The sequence below is a fragment of the Lichenostomus cassidix genome, chromosome 4 (assembly GCF_008360975.1).
Source record: "Lichenostomus cassidix isolate B80296 chromosome 4, HeHo_3.0, whole genome shotgun sequence".
NCBI lineage: Eukaryota > Metazoa > Chordata > Aves > Passeriformes > Meliphagidae > Lichenostomus > Lichenostomus cassidix.
The window spans coordinates 64,766,499-64,787,406 of NC_139484.1; the positions used below are offsets into that span (position 1 = coordinate 64,766,499).

Below are 20,908 nucleotides of genomic sequence, written 5' to 3' on the forward strand. Positions count from 1 at the left end.
TTGAGAATTATGGAGAGAACTTCTGTCACCAGTTCTCAGCCAGTGATTAGCAACCCTGTGCAGAGCTTTTGGATCAAGGTATGCCCCATTTCCAAGGTCTCAATAAAGCTTGCTCAGCAGCACATTGATGCAGTCGTTCCTGTAACATGTTAACCATAAGGAATTGGCAATGAACAGTCACTGGCAAATAGGAAGATGTGTGGGGAGATAGGGAAACAGCAAAGTCTAGAGAGTTTGAACACTACTATCATTTTCTTGATGAAAAGATTGAGATCCATTAAAGATCAAGGGCAGGTCAGAACATAACTGGTTTTTTTCAGTATGAAGAAAAATCCATCTGCACAGTGTTTTCTCCACTCCAGTAAAACTCCAGTGATTAAAAAACACCATTAGAGACCCTTTCTCTGAGGCAAATAAGAATCTGGCACCATCATCCAGGCAGACTGCAGAGCTGGACCTGGTGGGATTCTAGCTGGGAATGACCCAGCAGAAAGCAGGGTGCTTCACCTCTGCTCTTGGTGGCTACTTACAGAATAATTGTGGTGCATAAGGATCTCTGGTAGTACCTTCTTCTCCTGTCCCCAAGGGCCAGCTTCAAAGAGGGGAATGGCAGGGAGCTTTATTTCCTCTCACACAGTGCAGAGAACTGCAGAACTAGTGACATACATTGTACTGGAGACACCCTCATTTTGCATTGTGGATGCAAACTGAGAGTCTGATTTGCTGGTGTCATTGCAGAGCCAATGGCACCTTTTCTGTTACTATATGTGTTGTTCTCTGAAGGCAGAACTAGGGTGGGAAAGGATCCCAAAGGGTTGCTCAGCCTTTGTCCTTGGCCTGAAGAAGGATCAAAGAAGCATATCATGATGTCAATCCTGTTCTGGAAATGCATAGTAATAAATATCTGAAACCTCTATTCAAGTCCATCCTCATGTTCAATTATCACTAGCATTCTTTTGAAAGACTTGATTAATATCTTTCCTAGTTTTACCTTGCTGAAATTTAAGCCCCTCTCTTCTCATTCTAGCTCCAGGGGACCTATGAAGCAGTTCACTACCAACTTTGTAACAGCCCATCTCATGTTGGATGACTCCTTTTAGATTTCTCCTCTGTCTTCTCAAGGTTAATGACTTAAATTCTTGCAGCATTTCCTCACAGGTGATATTGTCTATAGCTCTGATCACTCTTGTTGCTCTCCTTTGGATTCTTGTTGCTCCATCTATTTTCTGAAAGGCACTTCTGAAAATTGGGCAGGGCATTCAACTGAGACAATGCTGGGGCTGAAGTGAGTGGAGGGATTGGTTATACCACTCTTGATTATTCTACAAACACCTTCAAATCCCCAGGTCTTTTCCTGAAATTGATACCTAACCAGCTGTTCCATACATTTTGGGAAATATGTTTCCTACATTTAGGTAGCTAACTGGTTTTGCTTTTGTGTGAAGCTTTGCATTTATCCTCACTTTTTTATATTCATCTTATACTATTATTCCATTGTGTTAAAATCCTTTTGAATTACAAACCTGTTGGTCAGAAGGATTTAAAGCAATATTTCAATTCTACAAAAGCAATATAAACAGGATTCAAGAGCTTCTCAGGAAAGAAAGATATGACTCATTGTCAGAAAAATATTTGATTTGTTGTGCAGTGATAAATATCTGCCCAGAGTGGAGGTGTAGGATGAATTAAAGAGGTGATTTCTAACCTGATTGCCAGGGAATGGAAGGTGTTATAGGACATGGAGAATGCCAGGAGAAGGGTAAAGTTTAGGTCAAGTATGAGAAGAAGGGAAAGGACTGAAAAATTCAGCTCCAAAAGAAAAATCAAATATATCACAGGCCATGTTATCAGAAGCAGCCAGAGAGTTTGACTACAGCCCAACATTTACAACACTTTTTTAACCTCATCTGAGACCCACAGAGGCCTCAAGGGAAGATGTTGACTTCTCCCAGCTCATATGTTACAAAAGCTCATTATATTTAAAGGAAAACCTCCCTGGGAAGCTTATTTAATTTAACATCACGGTTCAAGTGAATGGATGGGAAGATAAACAGAGATGGGGATTGCTGGCAGGCAAGTAGGGTGGCTCAGCTTTCAAACTGCTGCAGAATTTATTCATTGTGAAGAAATGAAGTTCTTATAGGTGTCTTTCACATGCAGGTTGGAGTCAATCACCAGCCTGAACTGGCTTTGGGGCATAGCTTAGAGTTAAAAAGAGAGGGAAAAAAATTTCTGGCAGAAGTCCTGAGGACACTTATCTTCTTCACCTAACCAGATACCAATAAGACATTTAGGATAAATCAGCAATTAACTAATTTCTGGACTCAGCTGGATGTGGACTAATGGATCAGTGCAAAGAGGCCAAGTAACCCAGGGAGATATTTAATTTTGTGTCAGCCAATTCTGTAGAGAAAGGCAGTGTAGCAGGCAGCAGCCACTCGTGGGAGGATGGATGTTGATTCTCAGGAGCCTGTAACTACAGTTCTCTGCTTAACACACAAATTGGAAAATGGGATTGTAATCTGATGCATGACACTTTTGAATAATTAGATATGAGAAATTCAGCGTGCACAGCAGATGAAGCTGCCAAAAAATGTAGGGGGGGGGGACAGAGAGAATTTCTACAGTCAATTTTTGATACCATGGAAAAATTGATCGTGAAATGAACAACTACAGTAAAAATATAGTTAGCCAGAGAACAGTCTCTCAAATGCCCTAAATGCATAAATTTCTTGCCAAATGGCAGAGGGAAGTGAACTGAGGGCACAAAGATTAGAGGTAAAAAGATAAGCAATTCTTTTTTTTAGCTTGTGGACAGCCAATAATGAGATTTTTACTAGAAACCATATCAGTATCTATGAAGTGCAGGGTAAAGGTTGGCAGTGGATTAAACTATCAGTGTAAGAAGCAAAAGTTGAGGAAGAAAGAAGCTAAAAACTCTCCAACTAATTAGCCTTGAATGGAGAAGGTGACATGGAAAAGTGCATAAAAAATATGCAAACATTGGCTGGAAGCTGGACGTCCACAATTCAAAACACAGGCAGAGAGGGTAATAAATTGCCTGGACTTACAGTAGATAATGACAACATGCTTGATAACACAAAAAGGACTTTCAGAAACAGGTGGTAGAAGTGCACTTCAAATGTGTGTCACAAGAAACAGCTGATGGTGGCTGCTGTTTCCAGCAGAGATGAGCTGATCAAGCTCGGGATGTTTCCCAGGAAGGCAAAGACAGGACATGACTAAAACTTATTTTAAACCCAGAGATGCTCTCTCAACTAAAACCATTGCAGAATGGCAGAAAAAACTATTCCTTTCCACTCCCTGAATGTTTCTGACAATGTGCTAATACCAAAAGGAAGTATGCCAGCCAAAAGCAAGCCTGTGAGCCAGGGAATATAGTAAATGCTGGCAAGGAATGAGGCAACACAGGTGGGAAGGAGGAATGCAATCCCAAAACATTTCTGGGGCTTCTTCTGGTATGGCTCTATATACTTTAATGTGGTGCAGCAGAATGTTTGAAGGGAATTTCTGGTTTGTCTTCCACCCAGGTGATTGCTGTTGTCTAACTGGAAATGACAGACCAAAATTCAGGTTGGATGGAATCTCAGGAGGTCTCCAGTCCAACCTCCAGCTCAAAGTAGGGTGAGCTGTGAGGTCAAAACCGGGTTACTCAGGGATTTGTCCAGTCTGGTCTTCTAATGGTGAAGAAAGAAAAGATGTTTTAGGCCACTAAGGATATATATCAAGAAATTATAACACAACCTTGAACCCATTCTTTGGCCTCCTTTTAAAATCAGATTAAACAAGAACTGAGAGGAACAGATTTCATTGACTCCTAAAAAAGTGAAATTAGTTTATTTTTAAGGGCTTTTACTTAATCATTAACATGAACAAATGATGTCCTGGGTGCTTCAGCAGATTCAACCTCTTAATCCACTCTTATTTTCAAAAACTGAGACCTTTTCCCCCCCTTGTGTTTAAAATGTCTTGGTCACATAAAATCTGGGGCCAGTGTTAGATCTAAGCTGATTATCAAGTTGGACCAACACTGAGGATGAGAGTCCTGCTGTCCCACAGTGCTGTGTGGAAATTACAAGATTTGCAGTAAGTATTGGTCATGCCATCCCATGCAAACACCAGCAAACAGCTGAGCTGTTCTGTTTCCCACAGACACTGAGTTAAAGTATTTTCAAATAGTGCTCCTTCCCCACTACTTCACATGGCAAACAAAGAGATTTACAGATGATCTAAGGGAACATTCAGGCCATCAAAGACATGCCTGAAATTAAACCCAGACACAAACCAGTTCAAAAGGGGTTATTACTGTGATCAGGGAATCAATTAATGAAACTCCTGCTCACAAAGGATATCTGAAACTAAGTGCAACCAGCTACTTCCCTCTCCCCATCTATTCTGTGATTTCCCATGCTCATTGATCAGTACTTTTGTGGGGTTCTGCAATTCAAATAGAAGTTTTTGTTTCTTGCTCTCCCAGTAACTCTTCATAAGTTGTGAGAAAAAGAGAATCATTTTAGAGATCAAATAGACAGCTTTAAGGATGGGAAAGTGCTCTTATGATTGTTCCTGCTCAAGCCTAACCATGTTTTAAAGTCCCTTTCACACAGAACCAAAATAACCTGACAAGGTGGTTATTTATAACAAGGGTCTTGAGTTCTGTGGTGTGAAATTATTGTGCCACCCAAAGGAATTCCAGGCAGTCATCAAATACTGAATATTTTCACCTATATTTATTTGGGAGGAAATCTGTGGTCAGAACTGGCCTTACTTCGCTATAATGGCTCTTTAGATTCAGACCTCGACTAAGGTTTGGAAAAACTGCACTGCCCAGATTTTATGATTATACATAGATCAATGTGGTAAAACTGATGCCTCGTCCAGAGGACCTTGTTGGTAAATGAATTGCAAACACTGCTCTTTCTCAAGTGAAGAAAGCTTTTCAGTTTCTTTACTGGAGAATCTGAAGCACTGGAATGATATCCCAAGTTCATGGTATGTATCCTGCAATTTGGGGGAACACAAACTTCACCAAGTCTCAAGACTTGGTCAGCAACAATCCTCCAAAATTATGCCAATTTTTGCATACACCAGTGTGTATGCTTTTGTCCTTACACCAGCATACACAGAATGAGCCCTCAGACACATGTGATAAAGGGGTGCTTTATTGCTTGGCCCTCTTCCTTTTGTTAGCTGACTCTTTGGGAATTTAAAACCATGAGGAAACTGTGGCAAAAAATAGTAACTTTGCCTGCTTGTATGACAACCTACACAAAGTGCACATGTCTGGGGAACTGTGACTGACAGTCCTTTGTGAAGGGTTGTGTTTGAAAATTTGTTCTGTATGGTGACCTCTGCATTCTGTAGCTTCGTATTTGAACAGATGTCAATTAAGTGGACTGAGGTTTTTTTTGTTCTTAAGCGTGTTTTTGGTTTTTCTTAGGCTGAAGGGTACTCCTAGTACTGTTTGGGGCTTGAAAAAATACACCATCTATCTAGTTGTAAAGTATGCATCCTAAGAAGAATACACAAGGTGGGAATCAACTGAGAATGTACAAAAAAAGGATGATTTCCTCCATAGAGTAGGCATTATAGCAATGTAGCCTTAGAGAAACAGCGCTTAATTAGTAGAGTAGTAAACAAGTAGATCTCCAAGAGCAGTGAAAGAGATAAGGGAGCAGAACATTCCACACTTATTAATGCCACTGCAAACACAGAGAGCTTGGAAATAGCAAAAAGCAAAATAAAACTTGTGCAACCTCTTCTCTGCTAGCGAGATCAGGCCCACAGGCTCACAGGACCTGGCATGGTGTCACAGCCATGCAGGCTGGACCCTCCTGCCAAAGAGCTGACCCCAATTAATATGCAGAAGCTTCTGACTTTGCTTACATGATCAATGCCAATTTTATAAGAATCAATTTTTAGAAACTACTGACTCACTTCAGCTGACAGGTTATGTATGATTAATAAGCAACATAAGAAAACAATGTTTAATAGTTTAATGGCTTTAAGTGCAAAGTAAAATTATTTAATTATACAAATTAAAAACGTGGCAAAGTCTTTACAATCACACAGTTCTAAAATTTAAATTGTATTACTGTGATCATTTGATGTCTAATGCTGAAACATACTAAACAACTCTTAAAAGTTTTGTGCTTGACTTCAACATCTGAATAATTAGTAGCCTTCAAGGACAAGTTCGTATTTCACAAGCACAGAGACGGAATTTGTAAAACAGTAATGTTATGGAACAAATCTCATTTAAAGAATACACTCTACAGAAAAAAATTATTAAAAAAAAATCCAAACATTGAAGTAAATGCCTGAATCCTAAAATTTACCTAAACAATATTTAGCATTATATCAGTTATAAAAATAATAGATTAGGTAAAACTGTCATACTTCCTCTAAAGTATGCTAAGGCTACTGTGCAAATTCAGTTTGAAATTAATTGAATTGACAACAATCTCCTTATTTTTTATACATTTAGGCTTCTAATTTTGTTTACCTCTTTTGCTCCAAAATTCTAGATAAAAATTAAGTTCATTAACTCTTTTTCTAAGTCCGGGGAATTTAATATATGATGAACACCAAGCAGCTACGTGCTACTCATGAAATACAAAATAACCTGAACACAATAGTAAAGCATCTGATACAGTTCAAATACTGTCAGCTTGTAAGTATTTTTACACAAGCACTTCACAAAATATTTAACATTAAAGTCTAAACATCCATGTAACTCAAATATATTTGTGATGCTCCCAAAGGGTTAATACTGTCTTCTTTCATTTCTTACATGTAGTAATTTAGCTGTGAACAAAAGCAGCTCCCTGCTGGTTACCTTGGCTAAAGGAAACACAATGAACTGGTAAAAACCAGTTTTATCTCACTGCTGTTGCCTAGGGCTACAGACAAAATGAAGTAAAAAAATTCACATGCAGAGTATTAGGTGCTTATGAAAGATCCAGCAGCGCTGTTGCCTAGTGATTCAGTGAGGAATCAGCACAGGCCAATGAGGTGTTTGGGTACTGAATAACATCCCTGATGACTGCTTTACATCTCCTGCAATTCTGTCATACACCCCCATGATTTCCCAGTGGTGAGAATCACTTTCAAGGGAACCTGTCAGGAAAAAAAAAAAAAAATTAAACAAATAAACACGTCTCATAGAGCAAGATAACTATTTTTGCTTTTCCCTTTGGATGTTGATACTGCTCTAGATTACATGCCTATCCAATATGAAATGTTCTTTATTTCTATTAATACTCAATTATTGCTATAATTTTGATAAAAATACCTTAACAATTTAAATTGCCCTCTAGTTTTCAAATTGCAAATACATGTTATAGAATTGCAAGGAATACACTAAAGCAAAATTCATCTTATCATGCTTTTCAAATGAGCTACAAATAATGATTTTGATGTTTATAATCAGCAACTTTGACAGTAATGCATAAAGATACTAGGGTTTTCTTCATCCCCCACTTTTCAGATTCTGGGGTATTTTTATTGTTGCTTTGGTTTAATTTCAGTTTGTTTTGCAGTTCCTGGTGCTCTTGTACACAGTAGATTTGTTGACATGAAAGCTGCCTCATTAGCATGGACTATATTTTGGAAAAAAATAAAAAAAGATACTTCAAAGATAAAGCATCCTTTTCCTCAAAGAAGAAAAAGAGATCTCTCCCCATTAAGACTATATGTGTGCTCTACTTTAGTGACATTTTGTCTCCATATTAAAAAGTAATATTCATATTAACAGGGCACATAATACATATTTAGCTGAAGTAAGTCAGCTGAAGGAGAGCAGGAACATTTCACAGAAATCTTTTCATCTTCGACATTTCTTATTCTAAAAGACGTATTCTCACTGTATAGAAGGGTAAACAACATGAACAAAAATACAGACTTTTTTAAAAAAGATCACTCTCAATCTCTTCTCTGAGATCAAACTCTATGTTTTCTATCTGGCCTCTCTCATTGATCTCTTTGTGATGCTTCAGAGGAAGATGATGTATCTTCATGATGGATGTAGTCTAATGTGCTGTATGAGCAAAAGTATGTCAGGACTCCTACAGTAATTTGCTTAGGAAAAGGAGACCAAACAAAGGTAATGAAATGTGTATCTCCAAATACTTCTACTGCCTACTAAAAAGTCCTAATCTTTGAAAGCCCCAGAGAACTACTTATTTTCCAAGAATGTGTTTCTTTTCACCTATTAAAGTATAGCTGGTGTTTAAAGGAGAATTACTGTTCTCATAGAATGACATATTGAATCCATTTGTTTAATGCATGAGATGAATTTGTCAGTGTGTGACAGCAAAACACCTTAGACAGAGGTGAATAATGGTTTGTCCCATTTGGCCACAGGACTCTGAAACCTTCTGCTACTTAATGGTTAGTCTGCAAAATGAAACACCAGAATGATATTCTACCCATGTAACTATAAACACTCTCAGTAACAATGTAAACATTTGTCTTTCTTAGAAACCTATTGCTGTGTTCATATTTATTTCATAACAATGACTTCCTCAGACAAAGTATGAATGGTATTACCTCTGAAAAAGACACCAAAAAGTCTCCTAAATCTATCCAGGAAGGACTATGGTGTTTCTTTTCGCTTTGAATGCCATCAATAATACCATATTTGATTATTTTTATGAAGTGGACAGCAGGATAAATGCCAGGTATCTAATACAGTAATTAAAGATATTTAAATGGGACATACCTTGAAAAACACTCTCACTTCTTTTTTTTTCCAAGGCATTTGTAACAAAAGAAGAAAGGCAAACATGGGTGTACAATGTAAGCAACCTACAGAAATGCAGTTTGCATAGCTTGGGAATATCACTGCAAGAAATTTATAATCCCAGTATAGCCAAAAGTCTCACTGGACCATATTTGGTAAACAGGAATGTACAATTTTGCAAGGGTTAAGTGAACAATGAGGGGAGAAACCCACTATGAGAAGCAGAAAGAGTAATTTAGGTCTTGGATATCCATCATTATCCTTTCTCAATTTTTGTGGGAAGGATGGGCTCCCTAAGGACCCAGAAAGGGTCTTGTGACTGTAAGAACTCCAGAGGAAGCCTCACAAAGTGTCTGAAATGCTGAAATAGATGTAGAAATCTGGAGTAAGAAATACAAGATAGAAATTATGTACCAGTTTTCTTTTACAACTGTTTCCATTAGTGCAAGTCTGTATGTTGCAACCATTTCTGAAATAATTAGAATAAAGCTTTTTTCTGTCCCTGAACCTTGTTGAGTATTACTGCTGAGTGAGTGATCTGGCAACACCGAGTCAGACATTTGTCAGGAAACTGGAAACCCCTGGGCTGTTGCTCACTTAAGTTTAGGGATTCCCAGGAGTTATAGTCTTCTACCAAGCAACAAAAGCTGAGCAGTAGACTACAGTGATGAGTACTAGTTTTGAAGAGAGAAAAACATAATTATTTTATAGTGTAATTACAACTAGGTCCAATACATAGATATCTCTGTAGTTATCTACTCACATTTTACAGATGTTGGTCTGCTGGATGATGTCCTCTACTTTTAGCAATGACCAGCAATTTTGTCTGCTTTGTGTGTTAGGCATCCACAGAGAAATGTTATACAGACCCATTTTCTAAGTGAAAATTACTGATGAAAGATCTTTTGCAATATTTTTTCAGCAGTAACAAATGCCTGGCACATCTAGAAAGCTTATTAAAGGGACATATTTCTCGCTCTACCACACCCAACAGAGGTTTCATGGCAATGAATGAAATAGATTTTGAAATTACCATACTGCATTGCTACGACAATCTCACTTTCCAAAAGGGAGTAGACTTTCTTTCAGTTATTTTCCTTTGGAATTTTTATAGTAATTTGAAAAAGCAATTACCCACAAGTATGAAAATGAAACAATTGAAGTGAAAGCAAAATAATTGTTGCTAGATTCCTAATATGATGATGATAATGTACAAAGCTAAGTATGCCTGAGAAAATAATGGAGATTCAGAATTCTCCCTACCTTCAGTGGCACTTCCAAGGCTGTAGTTTGCTGCAGGGACTCCATTGTTCTTTTTACGAGTGCTGTAAGGTAAATTTGAAAGTCTATAGCTTTATTTTCCATGTTATAATTCTTATATATATATATAAATGTTTGCATTTTATATTCGGTTATATAATACTGCATTTCTGCATTAAAAAAAATAATAATTTGCAACTTTTCCAGATTATTTTAAAGTTATAATTTACCTCTTGTGAATAGTTTATTTTCTTATTTTAAATTGAATTTTAAGGTAAAATTTGCAGAATTATTTAATCTATATATCTCATATACAAAGAAGTACAGCACTACTATATTTCATATAAAGGTATATAGAGCACGTGTAAGTACTCAGTTTTCAAGTTCAGTACTCATAACTATCTGTTTGATGACATTTTATACATTTAATTTTCTTGTGCAGCCATGAAACTCAATTAAAACAAAGAAGCTAGAAAAAAAAGCCCACAAGAAGTCTGAACTTTCAAAAATATTTTTCTCTTCAAAGTAAAAAAATCAGAGCCAAATTTAAAAAAAAATCTTTCCTGTGGGATAGTGGAGCTATCAGGACTCTAAACAATTAAACTTCAGTATAATTCATATAACTTAACAACTCATCATGCCATAACACTACACTCACTATTACTGTGCAAATGCATCTATAATTACTCCAAATCAATCATTTGGGATCAGATTTGTTGTCATTGGTCCTGCCAGTTAGTGTTTTGCTTGACAAAGATTGCTGCTGCAACACATAATGTTCTAATAAAAATCAGAGAGATTCAATGGATCAACAGCTTTTAAAAAAGAAGCAATTTTTGGCTAGTGAGAGTGAAATAGGAATACCAGGTGGCCCTAGAACCTCCAGTGCTCTGACAGGATGGATGACTAAATAATGCATGTTGTCATGTGCCTCACAGACCTGAGAAAGAGCAGGGTCTGTGATATGAGGTGGTAACTGCTGGAGCGAAACCCTCATGATTACTGAGCAGCTTCCTTTGAAGTTATCCCTCGCTGCACATCACAGTCCTTTGGCAGCTGAGGTTAGAGGCAAAGGAGCGACAAGAACACTAAGAAGCTGTGGATGTTGTTGCTCTGGCTGCTGCCAAAGCCTTTCCTAATGATGCCAGCAATGAAGAGCAGTCTGTAATGTTTCGTGTCACGTCGCTGACACTGAGGCTGGCTTGATAATAATGATGAGGATAACCAGCTTCTGCCTGAACAGTGCTCAGACCGTGCTGGCTCACTCAGACTGATGTGCTAATGAGCTGTCATAAGCTTTTCCATGAAGTCCAAATTATGCAGGAACTCAAAGGATCAGCAGATCAAGTGCCAGAGCTGAGGAAACCAAGACATTTGTTGATGCATCTATGTACAATGTACAGCTACACCTATAGACTTGGTTCATGTTAGATTTGAGGTAGTTCATGGTCCAGTGTGGGTCCATGGTCCAGAGCAACATTTTTGGAATGGAGAAACAAACACTGCAACTCACAGATTGTGAAAGGAGAAGTGCTGGCCTAAATAATTACACATTTGTAATCCAGTCCAAGCCAACATGGCTATTAATAGAGGAGTGTTGGACTGTCTCTATCTTGAGAAACCCACTCTGAATTTCAACAAGCTGTCAGCCCCAAGAGGTCAGCAATGCAGCAGATGCTGGGGCACCCCAGCCAGGTGGGATGCCTTCAGAAGGCTCACTGTGTTGCCAGTCAGCCCTGGGTAAACGTTTTTTCCAAGCTATGACTGCACAAAACTTTTGAGAGGATAACACCTGAACTCTGCACCTCTCACGCAGAATCCCTCAGCTCTGTATGTTCCACCAGACACTTATGAAGGGCACACTGAACTCTGTGCATCTTAACATTTTTTGTGCTGTTAGATAAGTAAACAGCAATAGAGCATTTGGGCAATGGGAGGAATAGGTCTTCATGACAAAATGAGCTCCAACAGACAGGAAAAGATGGAGCATGAGTCAGCAGCATCAGTTCCTGGGTTGAAAGATGTGAGTGATATGACAAAGGCTGCTGCCTGCCTATGCACTGAGTTAGAGCAGTTTTCCCCTAGTTCTCTAGACCTCTGAATTTGACTAGTTCTGTCCCATTTACCTGTTATCCCCAAAAGGGGAATCATGGTGGCAGCAATGACTGTAACAGCTTTCTCTGTTGGTTCACACACTTTTTGCTCTAAGGCATCTGGCACAATCAGAATTCTGCTGCATTCTTAAATACTCTTAATTTTTAAATGCACAGATTAAAGTGGTCACATCAGTGAACAAACCCAATGGCTCCCCATTCACTTTGACAACCATTAAAAACCTCTCCATGGGTTTGCTTCATTTTCTTATTTCCCTTTTTTGTCAGTTCAGCTCCCTGTTCTCTTTCTCATGTCACACTGACTTCTTCTCTACCCAGAGTTTAGTGGGTGGCATAGTAAAGCCATTCATTTCAAGCAACCTGAAGTTGTTGTGCTTGCATTTCAACCTTTTGAAACCACTCCTTTGCAAATATCAAGAAAAAGCAGCTGGATTGCCATTCCTGCTCAGTGGTCTGCTAAGAGAGTAAACAGTGAAGAAGGAAGAATTTAAGGTACATTACAGTCTTTGCACAAAAATAAACAGGTATAGTGGATGAATACATTTAGCCTGGAAATGTAAAGTTCTAGATTTTGGAGAGACAAAATTCCAGAACAGTCCTTAGTGGGAGCAATTTTTCATATGAAGAGGATAATTTATAAATGAGACCATAGGCATCAGGTATGTAATCACAGGAGAGGTCCCCTTTAGTCCCATGTACATAATATCTGATTCTCCCACTACTTTCTCAAATCTCCTTGAAAATTTCCCTCTTTCTCAAGGCTCAGAATAAATAACCAGACATACACAACCGTATCTTATTTATCTCATATATATTTTAGAATGTAGTCACTAAAAATAGAACCATAGTGTTTAAATAGATCTGTCTCTACCACTCTTAATTTTTTGTTTCTTTTCTAAGATTTAGACTAGAGACTTTGGGGATAATGATTATTGCTGTTCAGTCAAGAATCTAGTATATCTGGGGCACATAAATTATTAATTTTAAAATGTTCCTTTACAGCCAGCCATATACTGCAATGGCATTTGCAGAATGCTATTCTCCCAATCTTTGCAACTTTTCTCTCAAAATCCATAGTCAGCAGTTAGGAGAGCTGTTGCTTACACTCCTCTTGAAATGCTTTGTAAGTGCTAAGTATGCATGCTAAAATATTATGTATTTTAAGAAATGGTGACAGCAAAGTAAAAAGATTATAGAGGAACTGAAATTTTAACATATGTTTTAACATATATTAGATTTTCTTGATACGGACCAGAATAAATATGCTTATTGGAAGTGCTGTGAATAGGAACAAAGGAAAGACACGCATGCCTGCTGTGGAACAAAAGCTTATTTGTTCCTATCGAACTGAAGACATTTTTCAAGTGCACTCACCTATGAAATTATGACTCCAGAAACATGTCAAAGCTGGCCAGACATATGATCTATGGAACAGGGATTTTTGCAAATTGAAAGCTATCTAGAGGCATCTTTAGTTTACGCACCAGTGTTTTTCAAGTTAGAAAAAGGCAGCTCAGAGGACAGAAAATGTCACTAACTTGTGATGACCAGTTCATTCTTTTGTTCTTCTGGTACTTTGGTCTCCTTTTGAATGTGTGCACATCTTTTTGCAGCTGTCTCAGTACCCAGTAAGCATAAAATTGTAGCAGAAAAAAATGAAATTTCATGGAATTTGTATGTGAGCCAAAAATGTGTACTGGCAGATGTTAAAAAAGTCTAAGGTACTGTTCTTTAGATAGCAATTGATCTTAATAGCAAAATAAATAGGCTTAATTTATCTTGATTTTTTTCCCCTTAGACTGGTCCTTTTGGTGTTGTTAAATTTAAGGTAAGTACTTCAGCTGAAATATTTTATACCTGGTAAAATATTAGAAAAATTGTTTCAAACTCTACATTGTACATGTACCAAAAATAAGAACAGATGCAGAAATTCTTCAGTTCTATCAATATTGTATGATTATAAATGAGTTCTAAAAAACCATTAAAAATTACTCTAATGCACTGTGATATTAAACACCAAGCACTGCAATACATACATTTCTACAAAAAATTATTTCAAGTACCAAGTATCTTTCATTTAATTATCACTAATGGATGCAATTAAGCAGGCAGAAAGACATGAAACACTCCACAGTAATGGTCACTGCCAAAGTTCACCTTTCAAACCCACCAGCTATTTAGGGAACACACATTAGAAGCCAGATTTGTAGTAACTACAGGTATCCCTGTACTGTAAAAAAACCCCTTTATTCTGCTTTTCTTCACCCCGAAGTGTATTCCCCCTTTTAGCTGTAATGCATTCAGCATAATCCAAGGGCAAAGAGGCATTTCAAACATGGCATGGAGCAGTATCAGAAACAGTCCCCACAAAATGGAAAATTGGGTTCTGCCATTCCTAAATACTCTTCCAGAGTCTCTACACAGACTCACGGTCTTATCTGAGAACAGACTGTCTACCTGATTACACAGACCTCAGGACTCAGAGATGCTGAGCCTTCTCAGATCCAAGAACCCAGTTTTTGGCATTCCCATAATATCATCTGCCTTTCTGCTTCCTGGGCTGCTGGAGAGCTCAAGATGTGAGGAAGCCAGACAGGCAAGCTGGCTAGAAACCAGGCAGATTATTGATGGTAAAGCTGAGAGTTTTCTGCCCAAGCCAAATGAATTTCTGCCAAATGTTTTGATTTGAACTTCCCAAGCACCCTCTAATAGGAAATTAGGATTTTAAAAAGCTCTTTTGCTGTCATGTTCTTGCCCTGAACAGAGCATTGAGGGAAATAACATGCCATATCCTTAATGAAAATTGCGCCATTCAGAGTAGTATGTTCTTCATTCTATTTCAAAGTATGTCAAAGCTTGGACACTCAAAACCTTGTTATAAATAAATTATGTTCTGCCTTGTCCATTCAGAGTGAGCCATATGTGTACTGCAAAACTGTGGGTGATGGATTCTTTTTGAAGAAAGTACTCTTCCAAAATACAGAGAGGACCTTGTGATGACCTACCTCATGCAGTACTTTATGAAGAAGTAGATCTAGAAGAAAAGAACACTTTTTTGCTTGCCTCTTGTTCATTAGACTCAAAACTTTCCAAATCGTCTGTGCATTATTAGATGCACTGTAAATAGGATTTCTGTATATTCAAAAGTACTGAAAATTTTTATTGGAGCATATGAAATCCAAAGCAAGACTAAAGAAAGCCCCAGAATTACGGTTCCTTGCGGCAATTTTCAGTCGCCATTCAGGAGAGTCTTAGAAGCAAACAGACATTTTAATGTGAAACAATTCAAAAGAGACACTTCCATCGGGGAAATGCTGCTGAGAAGGCTTACATTCTGCTCTATGATCTAATGAAATAACACTATTTGTCTTTATGTTCTTCATTTACAAATCTTAAAAATATTTTAAGTTTCATTCCCATTCTACAAATAAGAAAACTGAGACAATATATTTGTTGTTGCTCTCCTGGAAAAGTAGATCAGAAGCATGACTGGAATCAGAATGCAAACGTGCTGAATAGTAGGCCAGTACTTCTTGGATCACATTAAATGCAGGAGAATAACACAGCACTGAAGTGTAATCCATTAAAACCTTCAAACACTGCTCTTTAGCTTTAAGTCCACGTCTTTCCCTTTACTGAGCTTTGTGGCTGTACAACTGAGATTTCTCTCTGGATCATTAAACTGCAGACTGGAAACTGCAAGTCAGCAGATTCTGTAATTTAAAGTTTCTGAATGGACAAAAGCTCATTAGATATGTAAAGACAAAGCTGACAGCTAAAGAATATTGGCAAATAAAAGTAAGAAGAGTAAGGATTTTAAAAAAGGGTGAAAGAACTTTACGTAAAGAGATGAAAACCATATTTGGACTTTTAAAGCACCAAGGTGAATTAGGAGTACCTATCCTACTGAACATTTTGGTTTAACACTCAGATATCTAAACTGTTACCTCAGATAGAAGCTCCTGAAATAATTGGAAAAGATTAGGAGAAAAGAGTGTTCCTATTTAGTTTCATCTGAAAGGAATCTAGGTCAACTGTTCTCAGACTGCTCTGTGATGTGAACCGGAACTGTTCACACTATGGACTGGGACAATGGGGAGATCTGCTTCAGCCTGTACTTCTGACTGGAAGTGAGATGCTAGTGCAGATACACCCTTTCTCTGCCTATTCAGCTCAAACAAAATCCTCATTAAAGACACTGAAGAAGTGCCAGCTTTGGACCCTTTTAAGGCACCTTGGCTTAGTTCTTGGTTCTTCTACCAGTAGCAGAATTATTTGCCAAACACAGAGTCAGGGAGGTTGGAAGGAACCTTTGGAGGTTACCTGGTGCAGCCCTGCTGCTCAGAGGGGCCACCTCGAGCTGGTTGCCCAGGACCTTATCCAAATGGCCTTTTTACATCTCCAAGCATGGAGACTCCAAAACCTCTCAGGGCAACTTGTGCCAGTGCTCAGCCACCCTCAGAGTGAAACAGTGCTCCCTGATCTTCAGAGGAACCTTTTTGTGTTTCAGTTTGTGGCCTTTGCCTGTGGCCCTGTCAGTGAGCACCACCACTTCCTCTTTGCCCACTCTCTTCAGACACATATATACAGTAATAGGATCCCCTAAGCCTTTTCTTCTCCAGGATGAACAGTCCCAGGTCCCTCAGCCTGTCTTCATAGAAGAGATGCTTCAGTCCTCTTGTCATCTTTGTGACCCTTTGTTGCACTTGCTCCAGTCCTGTAGTGGGGAGCCCAGAACCAGATGCAGTACTCCAAGCAGGGCTCCCACAGTGATGAATAAAAAGGAAGGAAATCAATGTCTCAGGTTGGTCTTTTGTGTTAAGGATAAGACATATTATCACTCTTCTGTTCTGACAGGAATATATCTGAAAGTTCCTGTAATGCAAATTTTTCTTTTTTTCTTTGCCTCTTAGGGCAAAATAGAGACAAATTGAAAAATCAATCTTCAGTCAGCAGAATGAAACAAATTTCCATCTTGAACACCCAGCTTGGCAGCCTATGTTAAGTGAAATGACAGTTTCCAAGGTATCTCAGACCTCTACACTGCCCAGATCCATTTTCTAAAGGTCATCTTAGCAACTTCAATTACAGGGTGATAACTTTGAAGCACAACAAAGAATTTACATGTGTGTCAGTTCTGCACACTGTAGCTAGACCTGGAGATCAGCAAACTAATTACTGTGCAGTGCATACTCCAGTCTTGAGCATTTGAACTGCACTCTTTGCATTTTCAGGAAAAAGCCTCCAGACATCACGTTTCTAGAGTGGGATAATGTATTACTATCATACATATGATAGATAAAGGTTTTTTCTATTATACTTGAAATGTATTGATTTTTCTGAATCTGCTACAAACTCATATTAGTAATAGAGGTCTGAATTTGACCCAATGAGGGCAGAATCTATGATTTTCTATATGTTTACGCAACCATGAATTATTTTTATCTTTTGTATATAATATTAGCTCTATACTTAATGCAAATTGATGCAAAATAAGATAATAAAAATCCTTCTATGCTGTCCTACAGATCTCTTTCAATATACTACACTTCCTAACTCTGAAACTATGTCTCTTTTAGACATTGCCTTTTCTGAATAGATACTGCAATCTCCAAAAAATTGTACAGTGTTCTCTTAATTTAAATCGGATTTTAACTCCTGTATTTAGAGGTCAAATGTTAACATATTAACTTAATTCATTACAATGCCCTGAATATATTGAGCTGAAATATTTCCCAGGTAGTTTGTTTAGATTAAATAGAGGCTTAATGTTCTCATTTTGAACTAATACTCACAAGAGGGATCAGTGATGAAATGAGACTAATATAGCAAATTGCATTGTTCAAATGAATGCAGCAAAGGAAGGTGAAATTAATTTTATATTAAATGCTTAGCCTATAATGGAATATATTTCTTGTATTGATTAATTTAAAATATTTGTGACATTATGCTAATTGGTTTAGCCAAACATATTGAGCTTCAGACTAGACCAAAGTTTGTGAACAAACATTTGGTGCCTACAGGAATAAATGCACTACTTAATGGAGAAGAGACCCAAACGTCTGCTATGTGCCCTCGCTTGCTTGCTAAATTTGTACCAGATGCTGAAGCAAACTCTGGCTTAGGGAAAAATGTCTGGAAGCAAACCAGATGAGAGGATAGAAACACAGGCATGAACTTTTACTAACTTTAACTTTCTGAGTGTCATCATAAAGGTTTCTTAATATAAAAAAGCAGTAAACTAACATAGAAATTACAGTATGGTATAATCTCACATTAAGAATTTCATACTTTTTTATGCAACAGGCCCCAAGCTAAAGTGTTAGGAAGTTTCCTTTTCAAACTGGTTTTTCTCCTTCTAAAACCTTAGAGGAAATATTATTTACATTTACAGGATTCACACAGTGGATGATGGAATTTTGATAAAAAAAACTAAATACAAGTAAGCATGGTAATGAATTCCAAATGTGTGTATCACGTTTTATCTGCATAAGAGTCAGTGGTAGAAAACATTCAGGAAAATCTGTTTAGTATACATTTTCTTAATTGTGAGAATCCATGTGCTTCTTCTTGCTACAATAGTTCTTTATTCTCTGAGAAATCACAGGATATGGACAGTAAAAATGGGGTGGGAGGGAAAGAGCAAAAGAGATTGCATTTACCTGAAAATTCCTGGATTTGAGAATCTTCTACTTCAAACAACAATTCATCATGGATCTGGGCAATTAACCTGAAAAATTTCAGAGACATCAGATAACACATGCAAAAAAATTTCTAACAGTGCTTTTCATTCATGGATAAGTTGAAGTGAAAATAAACATCCAAAGAAAAGTAAAAAATCATTAATGGACTTAAAAGAATTGCCCCTCCCCTTATTCTGGAAACATAAAGGCCATGGTTGTAAACCCAAATAGTGCTTGCTAGCTTAGAAATGTCCTTCAGGGATTTGATGACATGACAAGGTGTTACTTAAAACCAATATAATTTGCAGAAAAATGCAAGAAACTATGGAGACAGACTATGTTTTGTTAATATAGCTTGTCTTTTGGATTGGATACAAAGAAGGAATTCTTCCCCATGAGGGTGGTGAGGCACTGGAATTGGTTGCCCAGAAAATTGTGGATGCCACATCTTTGGCAGAGTTCAAGGCCAGGCCGGATGGGGCTCTGAGCAGCTTGGTCTAGTAGAAGTGTCCCTGCCCATGGCAGAGGAGTTGAACAAGATGGTCTTCAAGGTGCCTTCCAACCCAAGCCATTCTGTGAGTCCATGATTTAAATCAAATGTCACTTGTAGACTTTTCCTAATACCTTTTCTTAATAATAGCAGTTATTCAAGTAAATAATTCTTTACAAATGGCTGAAACATCAATATGGTTTATGACTTATAACTTTTCACAGCTTCTTAAGATAGTTTCACGCTGCCTTAAATTACAATGTGACATTGACTAACAGTGTGTTGAGCTCTAATAATAGATCTTAAATTATTAGTCACTTACAACACAGTCAGAAGCAGAGTGAAACAGATTAACATCTTTCTAATAGGAAATTGGGACACAGGACACAAAAAAGAAATAGATGAAAAGACCAGGATCATCTGTAGCAAGAGAATACAGTTACATGAAAAGTTATAATTTCTAATTCAAGTAAATTAATTAAAGCAAGAGTGTCCTCATAACCATTGAGATGACATGTAAAAGGTATAAATCAGAACAGTGAATATTAAAGATGAATAAACAGTGAATCAAAGGAATAAGTGAAAATAATTGCATTGATTAAACCAATGCAATAAAACCAAGATAGACTGGTTATTGTTTGTACCAGAGTAGTGTCTCATGCCTTCAGTCAGGATTAGAGCACCATATATTCTGAATATTTGGTAAAGAAAAGTCCTTTCTTAGAAGAACTAACAACATACATAAAAACTTCATCATATGTTTAGCAGGATTTAGGAATGGAAGAATAAGATTTTCAAAACCTGTCAGCATTTTAACAACTGATCACCTCAGCTCCACGCTAAAAGTAAAACAGGAGAGGTAAGGTTGGACCAGAATTAAGAGCTACCTTATGTGTATCTGAAAACCTGTGGAAGTAATGTAAATTAACTCAAATTTTGTCTCTGGACAGCAAAATAGACTTGATACAATTCTACATGCTTTTCACCCATTGAAAGCAGCCCAGCACTTTTAGCTTGGCTCTCCATCTGGGCTAAAGGACCCTGTTTCTCACCCACATCATCCTGAACAGCCCAGTCCATCAGCTCAGTTGCACTGCCAGTTAACTCAGGAACTACATGGAGCTGCAGAGTTACATCTGCCCCATGCTAAACATCTAGTGATTGTTTTGAAGTTCAGGACAATGTTCTCTCTGGTAAATACAGAACTAGAAGTTGGCATTGCTGGTTCTCTGTCTACCTCTGCTACTCTCCTAGGCAATGCACGTTCACTTAGAAAATGGGGATAATATTTGTGAGATCTAAGAAATGAGTATTTCTAATACACTTCTATTTTCAAATGAAAGCTATTACAGAAAATTTAATTAACGCTAAACATGATTTCCTAGATTGATGCCAAGAAGTGAAACAGTATACCTTATTTCCTCTGTAATGTTCATCAAACAAGTTAGATATTTTTTGATGATGTCTTATCTCTTTTTCTTACACATTTCACAGCAATTTAATGGGTTCTGGTCTTACAGTCTTACAGTACAAGGCCACCTGTATTTTTTCAGGCTTGCTTAAGTAATAACACTTGCACGCAATATGCTGTTCCACA

General features: G+C 37.6%; 1 protein-coding gene across 4 annotated transcripts in view; it reads right to left on the reverse strand.

Annotated features, from left to right (window-relative positions):
* Positions 1-390: 390 nt before the first annotated feature.
* The window catches only part of POLN (DNA polymerase nu), an 87,189-nt gene continuing 66,671 nt past the window's right edge, over positions 391-20,908 (reverse strand). For 3 of the 4 annotated variants that reach the window (XM_085059638.1, XM_085059639.1, XM_085059637.1), the window contains 3 exons: positions 18,801-18,868; positions 10,028-10,089; positions 6,028-7,140 (listed from right to left, as the gene is read on the reverse strand). In XM_085059638.1, coding sequence (XP_084915764.1) covers positions 7,072-7,140; positions 10,028-10,089; positions 18,801-18,868 — 199 coding nt within the window. In that variant the 3' untranslated portion in view covers positions 6,028-7,071. Of the gene's footprint in view, positions 838-6,027; positions 7,141-10,027; positions 10,090-18,800; positions 18,869-20,908 lie in introns of those variants that run through there. The other variant, XR_014851906.1, reaches the window with a different exon arrangement.